Source organism: Pelodiscus sinensis, chromosome 6 (genome assembly GCF_049634645.1).
Source record: "Pelodiscus sinensis isolate JC-2024 chromosome 6, ASM4963464v1, whole genome shotgun sequence".
In the NCBI taxonomy this organism is placed as follows: domain Eukaryota; kingdom Metazoa; phylum Chordata; order Testudines; family Trionychidae; genus Pelodiscus; species Pelodiscus sinensis.
In genome coordinates, this window is record NC_134716.1 from 44062821 (window position 1) to 44079668 (window position 16848).

Here is a 16848-nt window from a genome sequence, read left to right on the forward strand (position 1 = left end):
TGAGACAAGCCTTCCGCTGCTATTGCCCATGACCCCAGAAGCAGACACTGCTCCTCTCTCCTTCATATTTACACAAATGTGTTCCCTAGTATTTCTTAAACTTCCATCTCCTTCAGTAAAACTCTCATTCTAAAAAAAGTTTAAGTACATTGGGGGCATAGCAAAAGGTAACTATACGGGCTCATATAGGATATGTCTACACAGCAGTGTTATTTCAGAGTAACTGACGTTATTCCAAAATAACATAGTCCGCGTCTACAGTACTTAGCCCTGCTGTGTAGATGTGTCCAAACTGATAGAGAATGCTTGCAGTTTCTACTAGTAGCACTGCTGAAAAATGTCATGAAGTCTAGAATGGGTATCTGAAGGAAATGTTAGGAGATTAAGATTATACTGCAGCATCTACTCAGCCCAAAAGTGGAGGGAGGAAAAAATGAACACTGCTAGAAATAAAAAAACAAAACCAGCAGCTAGGTAGGTGGCTGTTCCTGGAAGATATAGGCAAGCAAGAAGCAATGCCAGCAAGGACAACAGGTAAGGCAGGAATTCTGGGATGTCTCCCATAAAGTTAAAAGCAGCCATAACACAGTAACTCCCATGGCAAATTCATATTCCGAAGCTAAGCACTGCAAGAGAGGAGTCTATAGAATAGTAGACCTTTGGCAATGTTCTTAAAACTCTACTAAGACCTGAATGAGAATTCAAAATAGCCACATGAAATTACTCCCATATTTTTCAATTACCAATTATTGTCCCTATGCACGAGAGAGAAAATGGTCATAAGCATCTCAGTCCCATTTTCAAAAGTGAGGTAGACTTAAGATTCATTTTAGTTAAGGGTCCTTGACAAGATTTTCAAAATAGTCTACATTTTTACTGCAAGCTATTTCTATGATATAGCTTGCAAAGAAACCTTACAATAATTTCCAAAATATGAATTGTATCCATATTTTAAAGTTCTAAATCAGAAGCCACTTGTGTTTGAGTTACTTCAAATTTTGTCAAACTACAATTCTTCCCTATTATACATCTTATTTGGGTGGAGACAAAATTGGAATTTCAATAGAAAATTGCAACCTTATTAATGAAGTGATGGCATATTTTAAATGTGAACAACAGTTGAATAATTTCTCTGATCAGACCTTTCTTTTAGCTAAAAATACCACAGCTTAAAAGTGAAATGAGTCACTCTAATACCACTACAATCCATGAAGGATGAGGACAGCAAATTCTAATCTATCCGAAATCATCCTTAATAACATCTAGCATGCATGTATACTACTCTCATTTAAAAATAATCATAATAGGGATGCTTCTGTGGAATAATTTTCAAGCACAATCAGAGCAAACTGTCAAGCCTAAGCAAGTCCACCCACTGTGCTGTTATGTGGCACAATGAATCTGAAGCAGACAGCTTGACACCACTGCTACACAGCAAGGAGCATTAAAAGAAATCTTAGCATTTTGTAAAGAAATACTGTATTTCATACTTCCAGTTCTCACAGTTCAGTGCAGGGTTTCAAAATCTGATTAACAGACTCTTGAATAAGAGCCATCTGACTTAAAAAATCTTATTAAAATGATCTGCCTAAAACATTTTGCACTCCAACTTGTTAGAGATTGACAAACTTGCATGTATCCCTTAATATAGAAAATGTAAAACTTATTTTGATTTAAAGAGATACTATAAAACAGTGTTTCTCAACCTTTTTAAAATATATATATATTTTAAAAGGGGTACTTTATATATAAGTACCCACAGAGCCAGGAACCTCCAGTCTACCCGCTCTAACCGAATGCACCCACCCGTCCCCCAGCCCCAGGCATCCCCAGCCCCCAGCTCTAATCCAACGCCCTTCCCCTCCCTCAGAGCCAGGCACTGGACGTATGGTAACCCTACCTTTGAAGTGCCTGCTCCCACCCCTCAGCTCTGCCTCAGGAGCCTGTCTGCAGGGAGCAAGTAGCCTGCGAGTGCCGGGCTTGCCGCATGGGGCTGTGCGCTTCCACCCTAGCCCGGCACTCCCCTAGCAAGGTGCCTGGGGGCAACTGCCCCCCTGCTACCACTCGCTATACCACTGATGTGGAGAGATCCTTTGGAGAAATGCTTATTGTGCCACTTCACCACCTTTTAGCTCATCTCCGTAGCTCCATGGGAAAGGGGCATTGGGGATGCGTTGTACTGAGCAGCTAGCAGGGGTGGGGGTAATGCGCGTCTCCAAGTTCAGCCGCCCTCCCCTCTGGAGCACCCTGGGCAGGCTGCTGGAGAGGAAATGAACTAGGAGAGGCGGCCATAGAAGTGATTTTTTTTCCTCCCTGACCAAAACTGCCCCCCCAACGTGCAACTGCCCTGGGTTTCACTGGAGCCACCGCCTCCGTAGCCACATGCTTTTCCCATCAGGCGCTGGGGCGCATGCACAGAGTGGCTGTTGACATCTGGGCATGCGGCTCTGAACATTCTTTTTGACAGGCACATGCCACTGCCCCCTCCCTGATCCCCTTTTCAGGGCAAAATCCTGAACATTTTTTGCCAAATTCCACTTGTGTTGAGGTACCCTCTCCCGAGATTTCTCTTGCATACCCCTAAGGGTATGCGTACCACTGGTTGAGAAACACTGCTATAAAATGTAACATCAACCAAGAGTCCAATTCTGAAAGGTACTGAACTGAACACATCCTCAGAGGCAGGAAGTACCTCAACTGCAAGAGTGAGGATACTCAGTAACCTTGAAGGACTGAGCCCTAAATATGTTTTCATAAAGCAAATATGGCTCCCTATAGAAATGTTGTGAAGACCAAAAGATAAATACAAATCCAACAGAAGCCAAATCAAATCAATGTGTCTCTCACAGAGCTCTGGAACTGGCGATACCCTGGCAGATTGCCAGGGTGACTGAATTCCAGAGGAGGGGGCCTTTTACTGAAAGAGACCTTTGCACACTAAAAGTTCTAGTGGTTTCTAACAGTATCAATACTTAGAAGTTGCACTTTCACAATAAATTGTTGTACAACTACTATGTCCTAAAGACAAATAGTTCTCCTCTTCCATCCCCTCACTGCATCTAATCCCTCCACTCTCCTGAAAATATAATCTGGCGAAATATGAAAACAAATATGTACTACAGACAATTTAGTATAAACACCCAAAACACAAGTCTCGGTAGCAATCTATGAATCAATCTATACATATTTCTCAAACAAAGAACATTTTCTTCATCTCACCATTTTTACAAATGGCCCACTTTCAATACTTTATATCTATTTGATACAAAACAATTTTTACCTTTAATTTCTTATTTAGCTTGCAACAATATCTGTAAACCATTGCCAGATTGAGAGGTCCAAAATCTGCGTAGAAGCTTGTGGGGAGAGAAAGAAAGAAAACATTTTGCTTGTACATGTTCTGTAGAAATAATTTTACATAAATTCACATGCACCAAATGAAAAAAATATATTATACTATGTACAAAACTTCTTCTAACTGCCTTCTTGCATACTGTAAGTATAATGCTGTAGTTTTTCATTAGCTTTTACAACTTTATTTTTATAAATTTAATTTGCTTTCTTCTCCACACAAGAACTCCTAAAAGGTCAATGTAAAAATTGAAGTGATCAGACTTTTGAAATAAAGTTCACAGTAAGATAACATTTTGGCATCACATTAGGAACTTTTGATTTCAACAACAATGCAAAAGCATGCCCTCAAAAATAAAGTTATTAATTAATTCCATAATGCTTCAGCTTTTAAATATAGTGCCAGCAATGAAATTCATATTTACTTATTAATCCTCAAACCACTTTAATGCTTAGTGTATACAAAGTCATATTGAAATACATCACTACCAAGGGGAAGGAGAGCATACAAAATTTTAACCAAAAACATCCTTATTTTTTCAAAAGCACTAAGGGATTTTTAATATCCATGTAAGGTGTCAAATAAAAAAAAGTCCAAGTCTTATCAGAGATATCTGCACAGTTCATTGCAGAGTACTTAATGCACCTATGGTTGGGGTCACGCACAGGGATGTGAATGTATAACAGTGTAAACAGTTAACCAATAAGCCTGAGCTCACATTTACATGCCCTGCAGCTGGAGAGCCGGCTGCCTGTATCAGAGGAAACAGCCAGCTTCCCAACAGAGGGACTGCAGGCAGGAGCCAATGTGTGCTGAGAGCTGGCTTAAGAGCTGGCTCCTAGCAAGCCGGCTACCACCCTGCACTGCTGCCTTTGTAGCAGTGCAGGGCAGCACCTGATTCCCGGGAACCCACTGTGGATGGGCGTAACCACTGAGTTTTTCAGCGGTTACACGTTTACACAATTACCCACATTTTAATATCTCTAGTCATAAAGTATTGAGTCAGCAACTGCCAAGTTTTTGAGCCATCCATTATTCTAGAACATATTCTGGCCCTGGTATTGGGAAACTAGAAACTGTTCCTGGCTAAATATTTCATTTAATGCTTCTGAATTTGTTTTATCTTGTTCCGAAGTACTCCAATATCTTCCAGTAAGAATGATGCACAAGAAAGAAAGTGAAATTTTCAAGACAAAAATTAGCAGGAAGCCATCAGGCCCCCACCCTCACAGGTATAAACTCTCATTGCAAGTGAAATTAGCTGGCACTAGTCCCATATACTAGTTTTGAGAATAAACACCATACATAAAAATGTTATACAGATAGAAGTTTAACTACCACTAACAACAGGATAAGAATTACTTCAATTGCTTATTAGTGCTTTTCTTACCAATTTACCACAATGTTCTGTAGAATACAAGAATAATGACGGTACTTACTTCTCGTATACAAGTTCATCATCTATGCAGAAATAGTGTGTATTTGCAAGACCACTCTTTGGTTTTTGGCAGAGAATTGCAAAATAAAGGCGACCTGAAATGCAAGAGATTTTAAACTAATACTACCCTTAACATTACAAATTTTCACAAAAAACTTGAAATGTCTCTCTTACATGTAATGATTTTAAATGGTCACAATCTACTATCACATTTTCCTTTGTGGGTTTCTGGATTAGACTTTTTTTTTTCAGGTGCTAAGCAACAAGGATGACAATGATTACGTATGAAGGCCATGTTTTTAGTTACCGAACAAACAGTTTAAAACTTGTAATTTAGTCAAAAGCTCTCTGGGGTTTTCCTTTGGCAAACAAGTCGTTCAGAGAATAACCAGATTGCCCCCTCACAACTAGTTTGGGATACTTTCTTCATCTCTCTATATATAGATTTGGCTACTGGTTACTGTGATTCAGAGAGGTGCAAACAAAACAACCAACCAACCAACCAACCACACACAACCTAGACATTCCTCATTATAGAAGTTTTAAACAAGATATTTTCAGTTAATTAGGGGTGTGATGGTGAAGGTGGGAGGAGAGTAAGAAGTTACCAAGAGAGAAAAGTGAAGCATTGTAAAATCCACAGGTCTTCGATAAATGACAAATAGAAAAAGGAGGTCTCAAGTTTGGGCCCTTCCTGTGAGATTTCTTTGTCTATCAATGCACATGCCTTTGTTACGTAACAAGTGCTTTACTATTAACTTTTAACTAACGTAGGTAAAATATCAACAAGCTGCAGAAGGCCAGGAAGTTACAGAGAGCTACGTTTATTGCCTCCCAAATCCCGTTTACAATAATTCACAATAGTTCAAAGAAAAGAAAACGCGTTTTGTTTCAAAAAAAGCAAACTCGACAAAGCGGTGCAATGAACGTTATGATGATGCCGCTGGCATGATCTCCTTGTTCACATGCTCGACTGCGAAACGAGTTTCGAAAACTTGTTTCTGGAACAAACAAAAAATTACAAACGAGCATTTTAAGTTGCTCACCTTTGATGAACTCCACAGAGGGGCGCGATTCCTTTCTGACGCTCATCGCTTGCTAAGTGGGGTCAGCCCCCACCCCCAAGGTAAGCGAGCCCGCAAGCAGCCTGGCTGTGTTTGTCACCGGAGCCTGACAGCGACGAAGAAACGAAAGCGCCCCTCCCCGCAGAAGCTGAAAGATCAAAGTGCAGCCTAGCGTGTCTGAGCCCCGGGGTGTCTGCCCCGCAACCCTTCAGCAGGCACCACGGCTAGAAGCGGGACGCCAGCAACTGACGGGCTCGGCCCGCATCTTTCCCCTCCCTGAAAAGAGAGTTTTCAGCTCCGGAAGCGGCGTTACGGGCATGAAACCAGAAGCGTCTTGGGCCCCACCGAGCCTGCTGCGCACACAAGACAAGCCCCAGCGGTCTGGGGAGAGAAGCAGAGCGCTGAGCGCACGCCTGGGGAATCCTGCCCCCGCGGGCTGTGAGCGCAGTCCTCCCATCGCAGCCATTGGCCGGCAGGCGGAGCAGCCAGCGCGGCGCAGTAGGGCCAGCTCCCCTCCGTACGCCAGAGAGAACAGCTCGCCAAGGGAAGCCCCACCCCACGGCTCGGACCGCCCGGCTTGGCGGCTGCTGCGCCTTCGCGCACGGGCAGCTACAGCTCTAAAGCCACCGCGGTAGCGCTCGCGGAGCGTTGTCCACTTCCCAGCGCGCTCCTGGCCTTGTATCGCTAAACGCGGGCCTTCGCCCTAGACAGGACGGCGTGACTTGAGCTAACCAACGCGCTGCCAGCTGGCCACCTGCCTGCCACGCAGGTCTGTGCCAGTTAGTGTGGTCCCGTTGGTGCCCCCTGCCAGCGGTGCGCTCTGCTCCGCATCCCTCGCTACGCCTAGGGCCAGGGCCTTCCAAACACAGCAGCAATGCGGCCACTGTTAAAGACACTGAAGTACTCGTGAGTCATTTTCTCTCGGCTCAAAACAATGGTGAGTGCCCAAAAAAGAAACGACCCCTACCCCACGTCAAACCATTCATTGGTCTGAGAGTGGGCCTGCGGCTCACGATTCTCGTCAGTGACCACCTGTAGAAGCAGCATCGAGGGGTTACAAAAAGCACACCCAGCCTTCCTCACGCTAGAGGAGCTGCTCCAGTTGCAACTTTTTCTGAGCTGTGAGAAGGCTCCACTACACTCCCAGAAGCATAGGTGCTGGAACTAAGGGTGCAGAGGTGTGTGCCTTGCAGCACCCGGATGGAACTGACTAACAGGGGGTTCAGAAATCAGTAGTTTGACACCACCCCTGAAAAATGTTGCCCAGTCAAGAAGACATGATGGGCCAATAGAAAAAGGAATCCTTGTTACAGTGAGTAGCAGCTATTTAAAGATAAAAATGTGTGCCTAATTATTTTCACATTTTGTATGGTTAACTTTAAAAAAACAAAGCAAAACACAATTGCCATAGATTTATATCAGAATTGCTTTTATATGGATGCTGTATTAGTATCAAAGTGAACTTCAAGTTTTGAGTAGGTAGCAGTAGTATGTTGCATTGCCCCAGGTACTCAGGCCATAAAAACTGGAGCCTTGCAGCAGAATAGCAATATTTTATTCTTTTGGGGAAAAAACCCACAAACCTGTAAAATTTGAATGTACTGATAAAATTTGAGCCTAATTATGGAATTTATTTTGTGCCCGTTTAAAATGCATGAAATGGTCAGATTTATTGTAATATTAAAATAGGCCATCTCTGAATAAGTGTAAATGCATATTTTTTTATAAAATACACTGCTTTGGGGGTTTTCCCTTGCTCAAAGATTCTGCTCCTTCAGCTATTACATATTGAACTAAAAATCTTCATTTACTGTAGCCTTACTAACATCTTGAAATCTTTAGCTCTTGTTGTAAAACTGTACTAAAAGCAATGTATATAAGCCAACATTTGACCTGACAGTACAAGTCAGTCCCACTATTTTTGATCCTCAAATGAAATTGTGAAATGCACAATCAGAACTGCAAAATAGCATCTGCATTTTAAAACATTGGCAGTATATAAAAGGGATTTTTATATCTTCAAGCCAAAAGAATTTAAATATTCAAAAATATCCAAGTGACTTAGGAACCTAAAGGCCAGTTTGAAAGAAAATGTAGGTACCAAAAGATGTAACAGGCACCTAGCAGGATTTTACAAAAGCTCTACATGATTATGTCTCTCTTGAAAATGTCACCTCAAAAGTGTGTACACTTGAACAAAAAGAATGACTTGTACTGTGTATCATATAGTTTTGCCACTCTTGCATGTACAGGCCAAATGTTTAGTGTCATTTAATAGTTCTGCTTTTTAACAGATTTGCAGCAAAATAACAGTTTTTTTCAGAACTTGTTTCACTTAGCCAAGATTTTTTGCAGTGCACAGATCCATATGTTTGCATGCTAATATGAGTATTAATCAATGCTTAATTTTAAATTGCATTAAAATTTTGCAGTGTCTGTTTCCCTCAGAATTAGAATTGATTTAAAAAACTACAGAATCCAAAGTTTAGTTTTCCTATTAGTGATGATAATCCATAGACATTGTTAGAATTCTTGACTGGTACAACATAATGATCCACTCAATTAGTTTGCAAAGCTTAGTTGGCACTGCAGCCAAAAACTTATTGATTAGATTGGAACAGCTTCCATTCTCGTGTCCACTCATTCTCTCATGCATTTGTTTCTAGATGAAAATCAGTTCAATCTTCTTGATGCATAAAGGAAGACAACTTCTTTTAACAAAAAAAAAAAAAAAAATCCTAAAAAACAACAAAAAAGCCCACCACTAATTATTTATTTTTTGTTAGTTGCTAGTGTGGTTAATGTAGATATAAGCAAGCAAAATAGAGGCCTCCCGTCAACATTTTCTAAAACACATGGGCTTTAAGTTCGCCTCTTAGAGTCTGTACTTAAGGATAAACCTTAAGTTTAATGGTAGCCTATGGGGAGAATTGGCTTGCAGAAAAATCAGTGGGCACTGAAAATCTAAATAAGTCAGTGACTTCTGAAAATCAGATCACTTGATAAGGTATATAAACTCATGAGCCTAACTTTAGGCATCTGTGTTTGAAAATATGGGTCTTTCACTCTAATACAAATCCTTAAGTTAGCTTGGAAAAAAAAATCTATTGTCAAATGTTGATCAAATGCTTACATAGTCTATAAGCTATGCTAAATGTCAATTCTGGGGAAGATACAGTGTATACAAATAAGAGTGTTTCTTCAAGTATAACTTATATTACTAGCTCCCTGAATTAAATAAGCTCTACCAACAAAGGAACTTTTTCACTGTTGTAACTGCATCTAAGACTGTTGTTGGCCTACCTATGTCAGTCATGGATGGGAGAAAAGTCAGTCACACACTGACTGACATAACTTTTGCTGGCAAAAGTTAAGCATAAATTAGGTCTTTATTGTACATTAAAGAAAAGTTATTTGTACCTTATTTAAATACATTCACTTGGAGTGTAAGCCTACATTAACTCATATGTTCATTCTAACCTTAAGAGTTCCTACCACAAACAATTTTAAATGATTGACTGGACAGTCTCTAATACTGGTGTTACAAATGCATTTTTTCTTACTGAGTCCTGTATAAGTAGTTTCCACAACCTATAAAAATAGACTCAATATTTGGCAGGCCTTTTACCCCTTTATGGCCACTCAAGAAAAGGACTCAATTTGCTTAAAAACACAGATATTTAGGTTTCACATAGTTAACACAGTATAACAATAGTGCATAATAAAATAGAAACAACAGCTTAATAACCCATGTATATTGTTCACCCAAAATCTGAATCCCATTTAACATTGTTTCATATTAAAACGAGTAAGTATGAAATGGAATTCAAATTATGGGTGAACAATATGCATGGACTATTAAATGATTGTTACACCTATATTAATCAGTGCTATCTTTGGATCATTTTAAATTGTTGCTAGATCCAGAACAGCTGAATACATTTAAGAACTGCAATCTTAATATTCCTAATCTAAACATCAGCCTCAGCATTTAATACCACAGGTTTTATTCTGTCAGCCAGAGAAGCTGACAGTATTCACAGTAAACTGCTTGCAATAAAGTTCAGAGTAAGCTCTGTAGTTTAAAGATATTCCCTACTGGGAAATTTAAGAAAGGAATATAAAATGAAGTCATTTCAGAACAGAATTAGGTTCTTTATTTTTGCCTACTCAGATGACTACTCACTACAATGCTGAGTATTTTGACCTCCATGACAATGTCAACAGGATGAGAAACAACTCAAACCTATTTTATTCCAGTTTCCTCAAAAGCATTTCCAGCTCTGGTTTATGGTAACCAAATATTAACTTATGTTTTTAAACAGCACTGTTATACACACTATGAAATTATTACAACTTGATCATGTAAGTGAACCTCTGTGGCTGGAGGCCCTGCACCAAAGCCCCACTGAAATTGCAGTCAGCAGGGTTCTGTAAGGGTCCTGATTGCAGGAGGACTTAAGTCGTCCCCCCCCCCCCGGCCCCACACACACACACACTTATTTGTATAAAAGTTATGAATCTTTTAAAAAAAAAAGTTAAAAGCCATGACATTTTGTTTCATTCACAACAAATGTGAAGACTATTTATCATATACATTATTTCAGGAAAAAATAAAGTTATAATGGTGACAAACACTTAATTTTACACTGCCAGAAACTAAGGGGAGCTTGCTAATCTTTGTCAGAGTGATGGAGGAGAAGGAGTGGTTGCCTCACAGAAGGATTTCTTGTCTTTACAGGCAGGCAATGAGCTGTGGAAATATCTATGCAGGATATCAGCAGGATACCAACAACTTCCTGTTCATGATATTTATTTACTGGATTCTGGAAAAGGAATAAATAGCACTTCCTAAAAATATTCTTCTTTCTGTCACCTATAACAATCATGATGTCTCTAGAGATCTGCAAGTCTAAGTCTTTATAGACAAGGCAGCTAATATGCAGCAGAGTTTTAATATTAGACAGCAAGTAAATATGCCCATTCTTACCAGAGACATTATTCTGGTAAAAGAAAGAGTAAAAATTCATTCTGACAAAAGAACAAGTGTAAGTTCTTGAACTTGATGATAAGGCAGGTGACAAAACCCTGCCTCAGAAGATAAATGCATAAGAGGCTGTATGTATTTATATATTAGGGCACATCTAAACTATATTCCTCTTTTGAAAGAGGAATGTAAATGAAGCAAATTGAAAAGTGCAAATGAAGCATGGATTTAAATATCTCACACTTCATTTGCATCTGAGCGCTTTTTCGAAGAAGGGTTTTTCAAAAATGAAAACGCAGTCTAGACAGGGTTCTTTTGGGAAAAAAACCCTTTTTTGAAAGAACCCATACTCTTAATTTTTTCAGGAGTATGGGTTCTTTTGAAAAAGGGTTTTTTTCCTATCAGCCACCTTATAAGGAACTCACTATCACTGCAGAAATCAAAGCCAAGAGAGGATAAAACTGTTGACCACAACAGAAGCCAGGTATCAGCACACTTTCTAAACAAGAGTTTGAGAATACTGGTTGAAATTAAAGTTAAAAATACATTGTTTGACAATACATAGGATGTTTTCTAGACTTATCAAATTTGTTTCACAATCATGGTCCTACTTTTGCTAAAATTATCTATCATCCCTGTTCTCTGCTGTTCCCATATGACGTAGATATGTAAATCAGAAAGGATGGAGTTCCTTTCACTCTATATTAGACAGTATAAACCTTAATCACTTTCTTAACCAAAGAATATTTTGAAAGGGAATGTCTACACAGCAGGGCTTAACTCAAAATAAGCTTCGCAACTTGAGCTACATCAATTGCATAGCTTATTTCAAAATTGGGAGTGTCTACACAGTACTTATTTTGAAATAGTCCTTTTCATGTGTGTTCATTTTTTTAATTGTATCCTTTGGTATATATGGTTGTGACTATTTTCTCCCACTATTTGATCTGAGGAAGTGAGTCTGGCCCACAAAAGCTCATCATCTAATAAACCATCTTGTTAGTCTTTAAAGTGCTACATAGTCCTATATTTTATTTTGAAATAGAGCACTCTTCTTCCGATTTCCCTTACTCCTCCTACAATGAGGGTTACAGGAGTTGTAGTAAGAAGCCCTCCAGCTTGACAGTATTTCAACATTATTTTAAAATAACTACATGCTATGTAGACACGGACTTAGTTGTTTCAAAATAACACTAGTTATTTCAAAATAATGTTGCTGTGTAGCCCTACCCAAATAATCATAAGAAAATAAGGCCATGTTGACAAATGATTGCATGCTTCTCCTGTAATGAGACAGATTTACAATGAAAATTCACTGAAAAAATGTTTACAGATGAGTCTGAAAAACACAAGTCTCCATAGAATGTTCCTATCATTCCAGAAAATTGAATTTTTTCCATACTGTAACAATATGAAGATAGAATTGTCAATTACATTGTTCAAATAGACATTAGCAATGCACATGTTAAGCCAGCAGAGTATTTCTTGAAAATTCCAAGTGAGACATTAAGTAAAGGGAGTCAGAATCAAAGCACAAACATATTACAGATTCTACTATACTTCTCTGTAGAAAATGAAATTATCAATGTAAACAAAATTTACACACAGTCTAAATAAAAGGACTCCAAAGTATTACAGTCATTTGCAAATTGCAGTTACAGGCAGTCCCCGAGTTACGCGGATCCAACTTACGCCGGATCCGCAGTTACGAACGGGGTTTTTCTCGCCCTGGAGGACGGGAGCGGCAGGACACCCAGCTGCGCCGTGGTCCCGCCGCCCGCGTCCTCTGGGGCGAGAAAAGCTGCTCTGCGTCTCCTTGGTCTGCTGGGGGGGGGGAGCGCCCCCCCCCCCCCAGCAGACCAGGGAGACGCTGAGCAAAGCCGCGGAGCACGCAGGCAGCGGGACCGCGGTGCGTCTCGGTCCGCCGCCCGCGTCTCCCTGGTCTGCTGGGGGGGGGGGGGGGGGGGCACAGCTATTGCGCCCCTCCCCCAGCAGACCAGGCTTTTCTCCGGATGCCTGTGGTAGAGCAGCTGGGGCGCTGCTGGTTGGTCCCGCAGCGCCGCTTTGGGCGCTACTGGACCAACCCGGCAGCACCCCAGCTGCTCTGCCCCAGGCGTTCCCAAGTCAGCCGCTGCTGAAACTGACCAGCGCTGACTACAGGAAGCCCGAGGCAGAGTTGCTCTGCCCCAGGCTTCCTGGAATCAGCCGCTGATCAGTTTCAGCAGCAGCTGACTTGGGAACGCCTGGGTTTCTTAAGTTGAATCTGTATGTAAGTCGGAACTGGCATCCAGATTCAGCCTGTTGAAACTGATCAGCAGCTGATTCCAGGAAGCCTAGGGCAGAGCAGCTCTGCCTCAGGCTTCCTGTAGTCAGCCGCTGGTCAATTTCAGCAGCGGCTGAATCTGGACGCCAGTTCCAACTTACATACAGATTCAACTTAAGAACAAACCTACAGTCCCTATCTTGTACGTAACCCGGGGACTGCCTGTATTGCCAAAAGCCTAAATAATGTTGTTGGAAAATTACAATGCAACACAACATGTTTTAAAATCTTATTTCTCAGGTAAATGTAGAGAACTGTACAGCACACACATACTAAAGACAGGAAATAAACTGCCTACTCACTTTAAATGAAATGTTTAAAATGCCTTTAGATTATATATAGCTATTATTTTGAAAGACAAAGACATGGGATATTCCATCAAGTAAGTGAAGATGAATACACTCAGCTTTGGCATATAAAATTCAGATTGTCTGAATGTTATGCATTTGCTGAAGAAAAAATTATGGAATTTGAAATCCAGTGTAATATAGCACAATGAAGACTTTAAGGTATTGTCTTCTTTAGTCAATCATTTTTAAACTACTTTTAGTAATAAACAACATTTATAGTTCAGTGAAATATTCAACCCTGAAAACATGCAGAAAAATCTGTTTCTAATGGAAATTAGCTATGTAGCCGAAACTACAGCTCAAAAAAATTACAAAATTGAATATTCACCTTTTACAGTTTAGGATTAAAAAGTTGTTAAGATTTATTCTACCAGAGAAGAGTCTGCTAACTTTTAAAATATTTTTGCTCCCTGGAAAAGCTTCATAAAATAAATATCTTGTTTTTGTAATGGATGAGGAAGAACAAAATCATAATCTTATCCCATCATATTTCAATTTAATGAAGATCAAGACAAACAAAATCCTAAAGCCTAGATCCTTGAGATACACATATAAATGGATTCACCCTTGAACAGGACTATTCACATGCATGTGTTTCCAGGATTAGGGCCTTTATTTGCAGCACATAACACTTAGTCACAGTTCATTTTACATGGATAAACTTCCTTAAGTGAAAGGGTAATATTTTCTTATAACTAAAAAGCTGATTTGTGATGTAATAATAATAGCATGCAGAATACCAGCACAATACAGTACTTCTAAACTAAGGTTCTATGATCTGTATAACAACCTTCCATTCTTACTACTGACAGTTCAATAAATGTTGTATGGTTGAGGAGTCAAAGATGGTAGGAATTGCTTTTAGTGATGAGAAGTCACCAAGGAGGTTAAAATTGTACTACACTATCCTTACATCCTTAAGGGTAGTCCTGAAATGTGGCACATACCTACCATGCATTCACAAGAGTATGGGAAATTGTATAGTGCTTTCCCAGCCAGTGGTTTTTATAAACAAACAAACAAACCGATCCACAAACACCTGCAAAGTAAAACATCTCAAAAGATGGTAGGATCACAACACAGAACTTTAAGAAAACTGTGCATTTTCCGTATTCTCTCTAACAAAGAGGAAAAGCCAGCAATGTTCCTGTACAAATTGGGGTGGAGGGGCAGTTCAGCACCTCTCCCTAAAGAGTGCTTGGGGGTGAGAGGCCCTGGTAGTCCTAAACAGAGGGATCATGCCCTGCCAGAATCACCAGGCATCTTAAAAGGGCTCTCTCTTTTCCTGTATGGTTTTATGAGAAGCAATCCCATTTTTCTGGCACAACCAAACCATTATCTTACTTTAAGTTACTATAAGAGGAAGCTGTATACTAAATTTGGTAGTTCTAGCTCTTACTATTTAGGAGAAATTCTTGGACAGACTCACAAACTCTCTCAAATGTGTAGCACGGATTAAACTCTCTAGTCCAGCAACATCCATAGTCAGGCTTGATTTTAGTTAGCTCGATGTCCACTTATTGTGGATGTGGCCAACTTTCCCTGTGGTCCCATAAAGTTTGTGTGTAACCATCAATATTTGCTCTCAGTGTTTTGTGCTATGTAGCTCTAGTTTACATCTGTCTTCTAAGAAAAAACTTAAATAGATTTGTAGCACCTTAAAGGCTAACAAAACATGTAGATGGTATCGTGAGCTTTCATGGGCTAAACCCACTTCTTCTAAGATCCCAGCAAGCCATGGAAGTGTTGGTAATGCTGCTAGACAATATTGACCCCCTGTGGTTTGGCAAATTCTCTTGTTCAGTACTGGTCAGGTCCAGAGGGTGCTAGACTAGAGAGGTTCAACCTGTAGTAATAACTGAAGCACTAAATGTTTATAGATGGTTGTGTTAAACCATCTGTAATCTGTAAATGAAACGTCATACTACCAGGTTATGTTACACCCACAGATTTTAAAATATTTACGTTTGTTTAAAGTTTTTTCCATTAAGAAAGAAAGAGGGGTGAGGGCAACATACAGTGTTCACAGGGACTTTAGTACTGATTTTTTTTAAATAGACACTTTTGTTTGGAGTATATTTGTTAGCCTGGGCAGAGTCCCACTGTATCTTACCAGCGTGCTTACTTGCAGGATTAGGGCTTTACATCTTTGTTTGTTTTAAAATAAGAGGCTAGCTAAGTTTTAATGTATACAATCGGTCCACCAGGTCCTGTACCCAAAAAGTTATTAATGTTTTAAATGATAAAATTGTGTGAACCTCAACATATCATTTCTAACTTTGTTTTAATTTAAAAAAAAAAAAAAACCACTTCAGTCTTTTTTTTTTTTTTGAGCTATTGTTATGAGTCCCATCTATATTAAGGCTGTTAAGAGGCAGGTAATTGGCTAACTGTGTAGTTGATACAGTTTGTATCGATTACATGATTAGTTGATAAGGGAAGATGTTTAGTCCCAGCTCGCACTGGGTCTGGGACTTACCCCTGCTGCAGGTCTGCAGTTTAAATGTAGTAAGAGCAACTTACTCTTATTCTGAAACTTAAATGCAGAGCTGCAGTGGGGGTAGGGCTCGTGCCAGGTCCATCAGCAGCTGCTGCTGGAGCAGCCTATGTTCATGGCCAGCCCAGGCCACTGCAGACAGTGGCTGCTCCATGGGATTCAGCCCACCACAGAGAGAGGCTGCTTTACGGGAGCCTCTCCTGTCCCACACCCCTCCCCCATTGCTACCTCTGATAGAGGCAGCAGTGCAGGGACTGGGGCAGGCAGCACCGCAGAGATGGTGCTTGGGGAGAAACGGCTTTTAAGCCAGCTCTTCCAGCACTGGCACCTGCTTCCCCCGCTTTTTCTGCCCAGGCTTGTCAAGTAGTCTACTACTCGCTTACTGTAATCTAGATCACAGTTAACAAAAATACTTTTTTCAGTTTGTTTACTTTTTGTATTCTCAGTTTCACTCTCTTCTGTAGTGAATTTCCAATTTGCATTCTCAGTTTCACTCTCTTCTGTAGTGAATTTCCAATTTGCATGGGTCTTTCTCATAGAAAGAGGAAAGTTTTTTTTGTTTGTTTTTAAGGAAGGTAAATCATATTGTATGCCACAGTTGTCAAGACTCAAGTGTAGCTACAATAATCAATTGTATTAACTTTTTGAAACTAATTATAGTTCAAACATCCCTTTTGAGAAAGTTGCTAATGGGCCACTCCACTTTGTTTATATAAAGACTCCATAGCCTCGGAATCTCCAGGTCCCATTGGCTCTGGTTCTCCATTTCCCCTTGGCTGGAAACTGTGAACCAGAGCCAATGGAAACCACAAGTCTTTAGATAAACAAAGCAGACTG

General features: G+C 40.1%; 2 protein-coding genes across 15 annotated transcripts in view; one reads left to right on the forward strand and one right to left on the reverse strand.

The window, feature by feature from the left end:
• CDC14B (cell division cycle 14B) overlaps positions 1–16848 on the reverse strand; it is a 75399-nt gene that overhangs the window by 56261 nt on the left and 2290 nt on the right. For 12 of the 14 annotated variants that reach the window (XM_075931845.1, XM_075931842.1, XM_075931837.1 and 9 more), the window contains exons 2-3: positions 4792–4885; positions 3281–3356 (exon numbers count right to left, since the gene is read on the reverse strand). In XM_075931845.1, the coding sequence (XP_075787960.1) occupies positions 3281–3356; positions 4792–4885 (170 nt within the window). Of the gene's footprint in view, positions 1–3280; positions 3357–4791; positions 4886–5836; positions 5976–16848 lie in introns of those variants that run through there. The other 2 variants (XM_006129365.4, XM_075931849.1) reach the window with 2 other exon arrangements.
• The window catches only part of LRRC2 (leucine rich repeat containing 2), a 361338-nt gene continuing 351531 nt past the window's right edge, over positions 7042–16848 (forward strand). The window contains exon 1 of the mRNA XM_025187890.2: positions 7042–7166. The gene's annotated coding sequence lies outside the window, so the exon portion shown is untranslated. The remainder of the gene's footprint in view (positions 7167–16848) is intronic.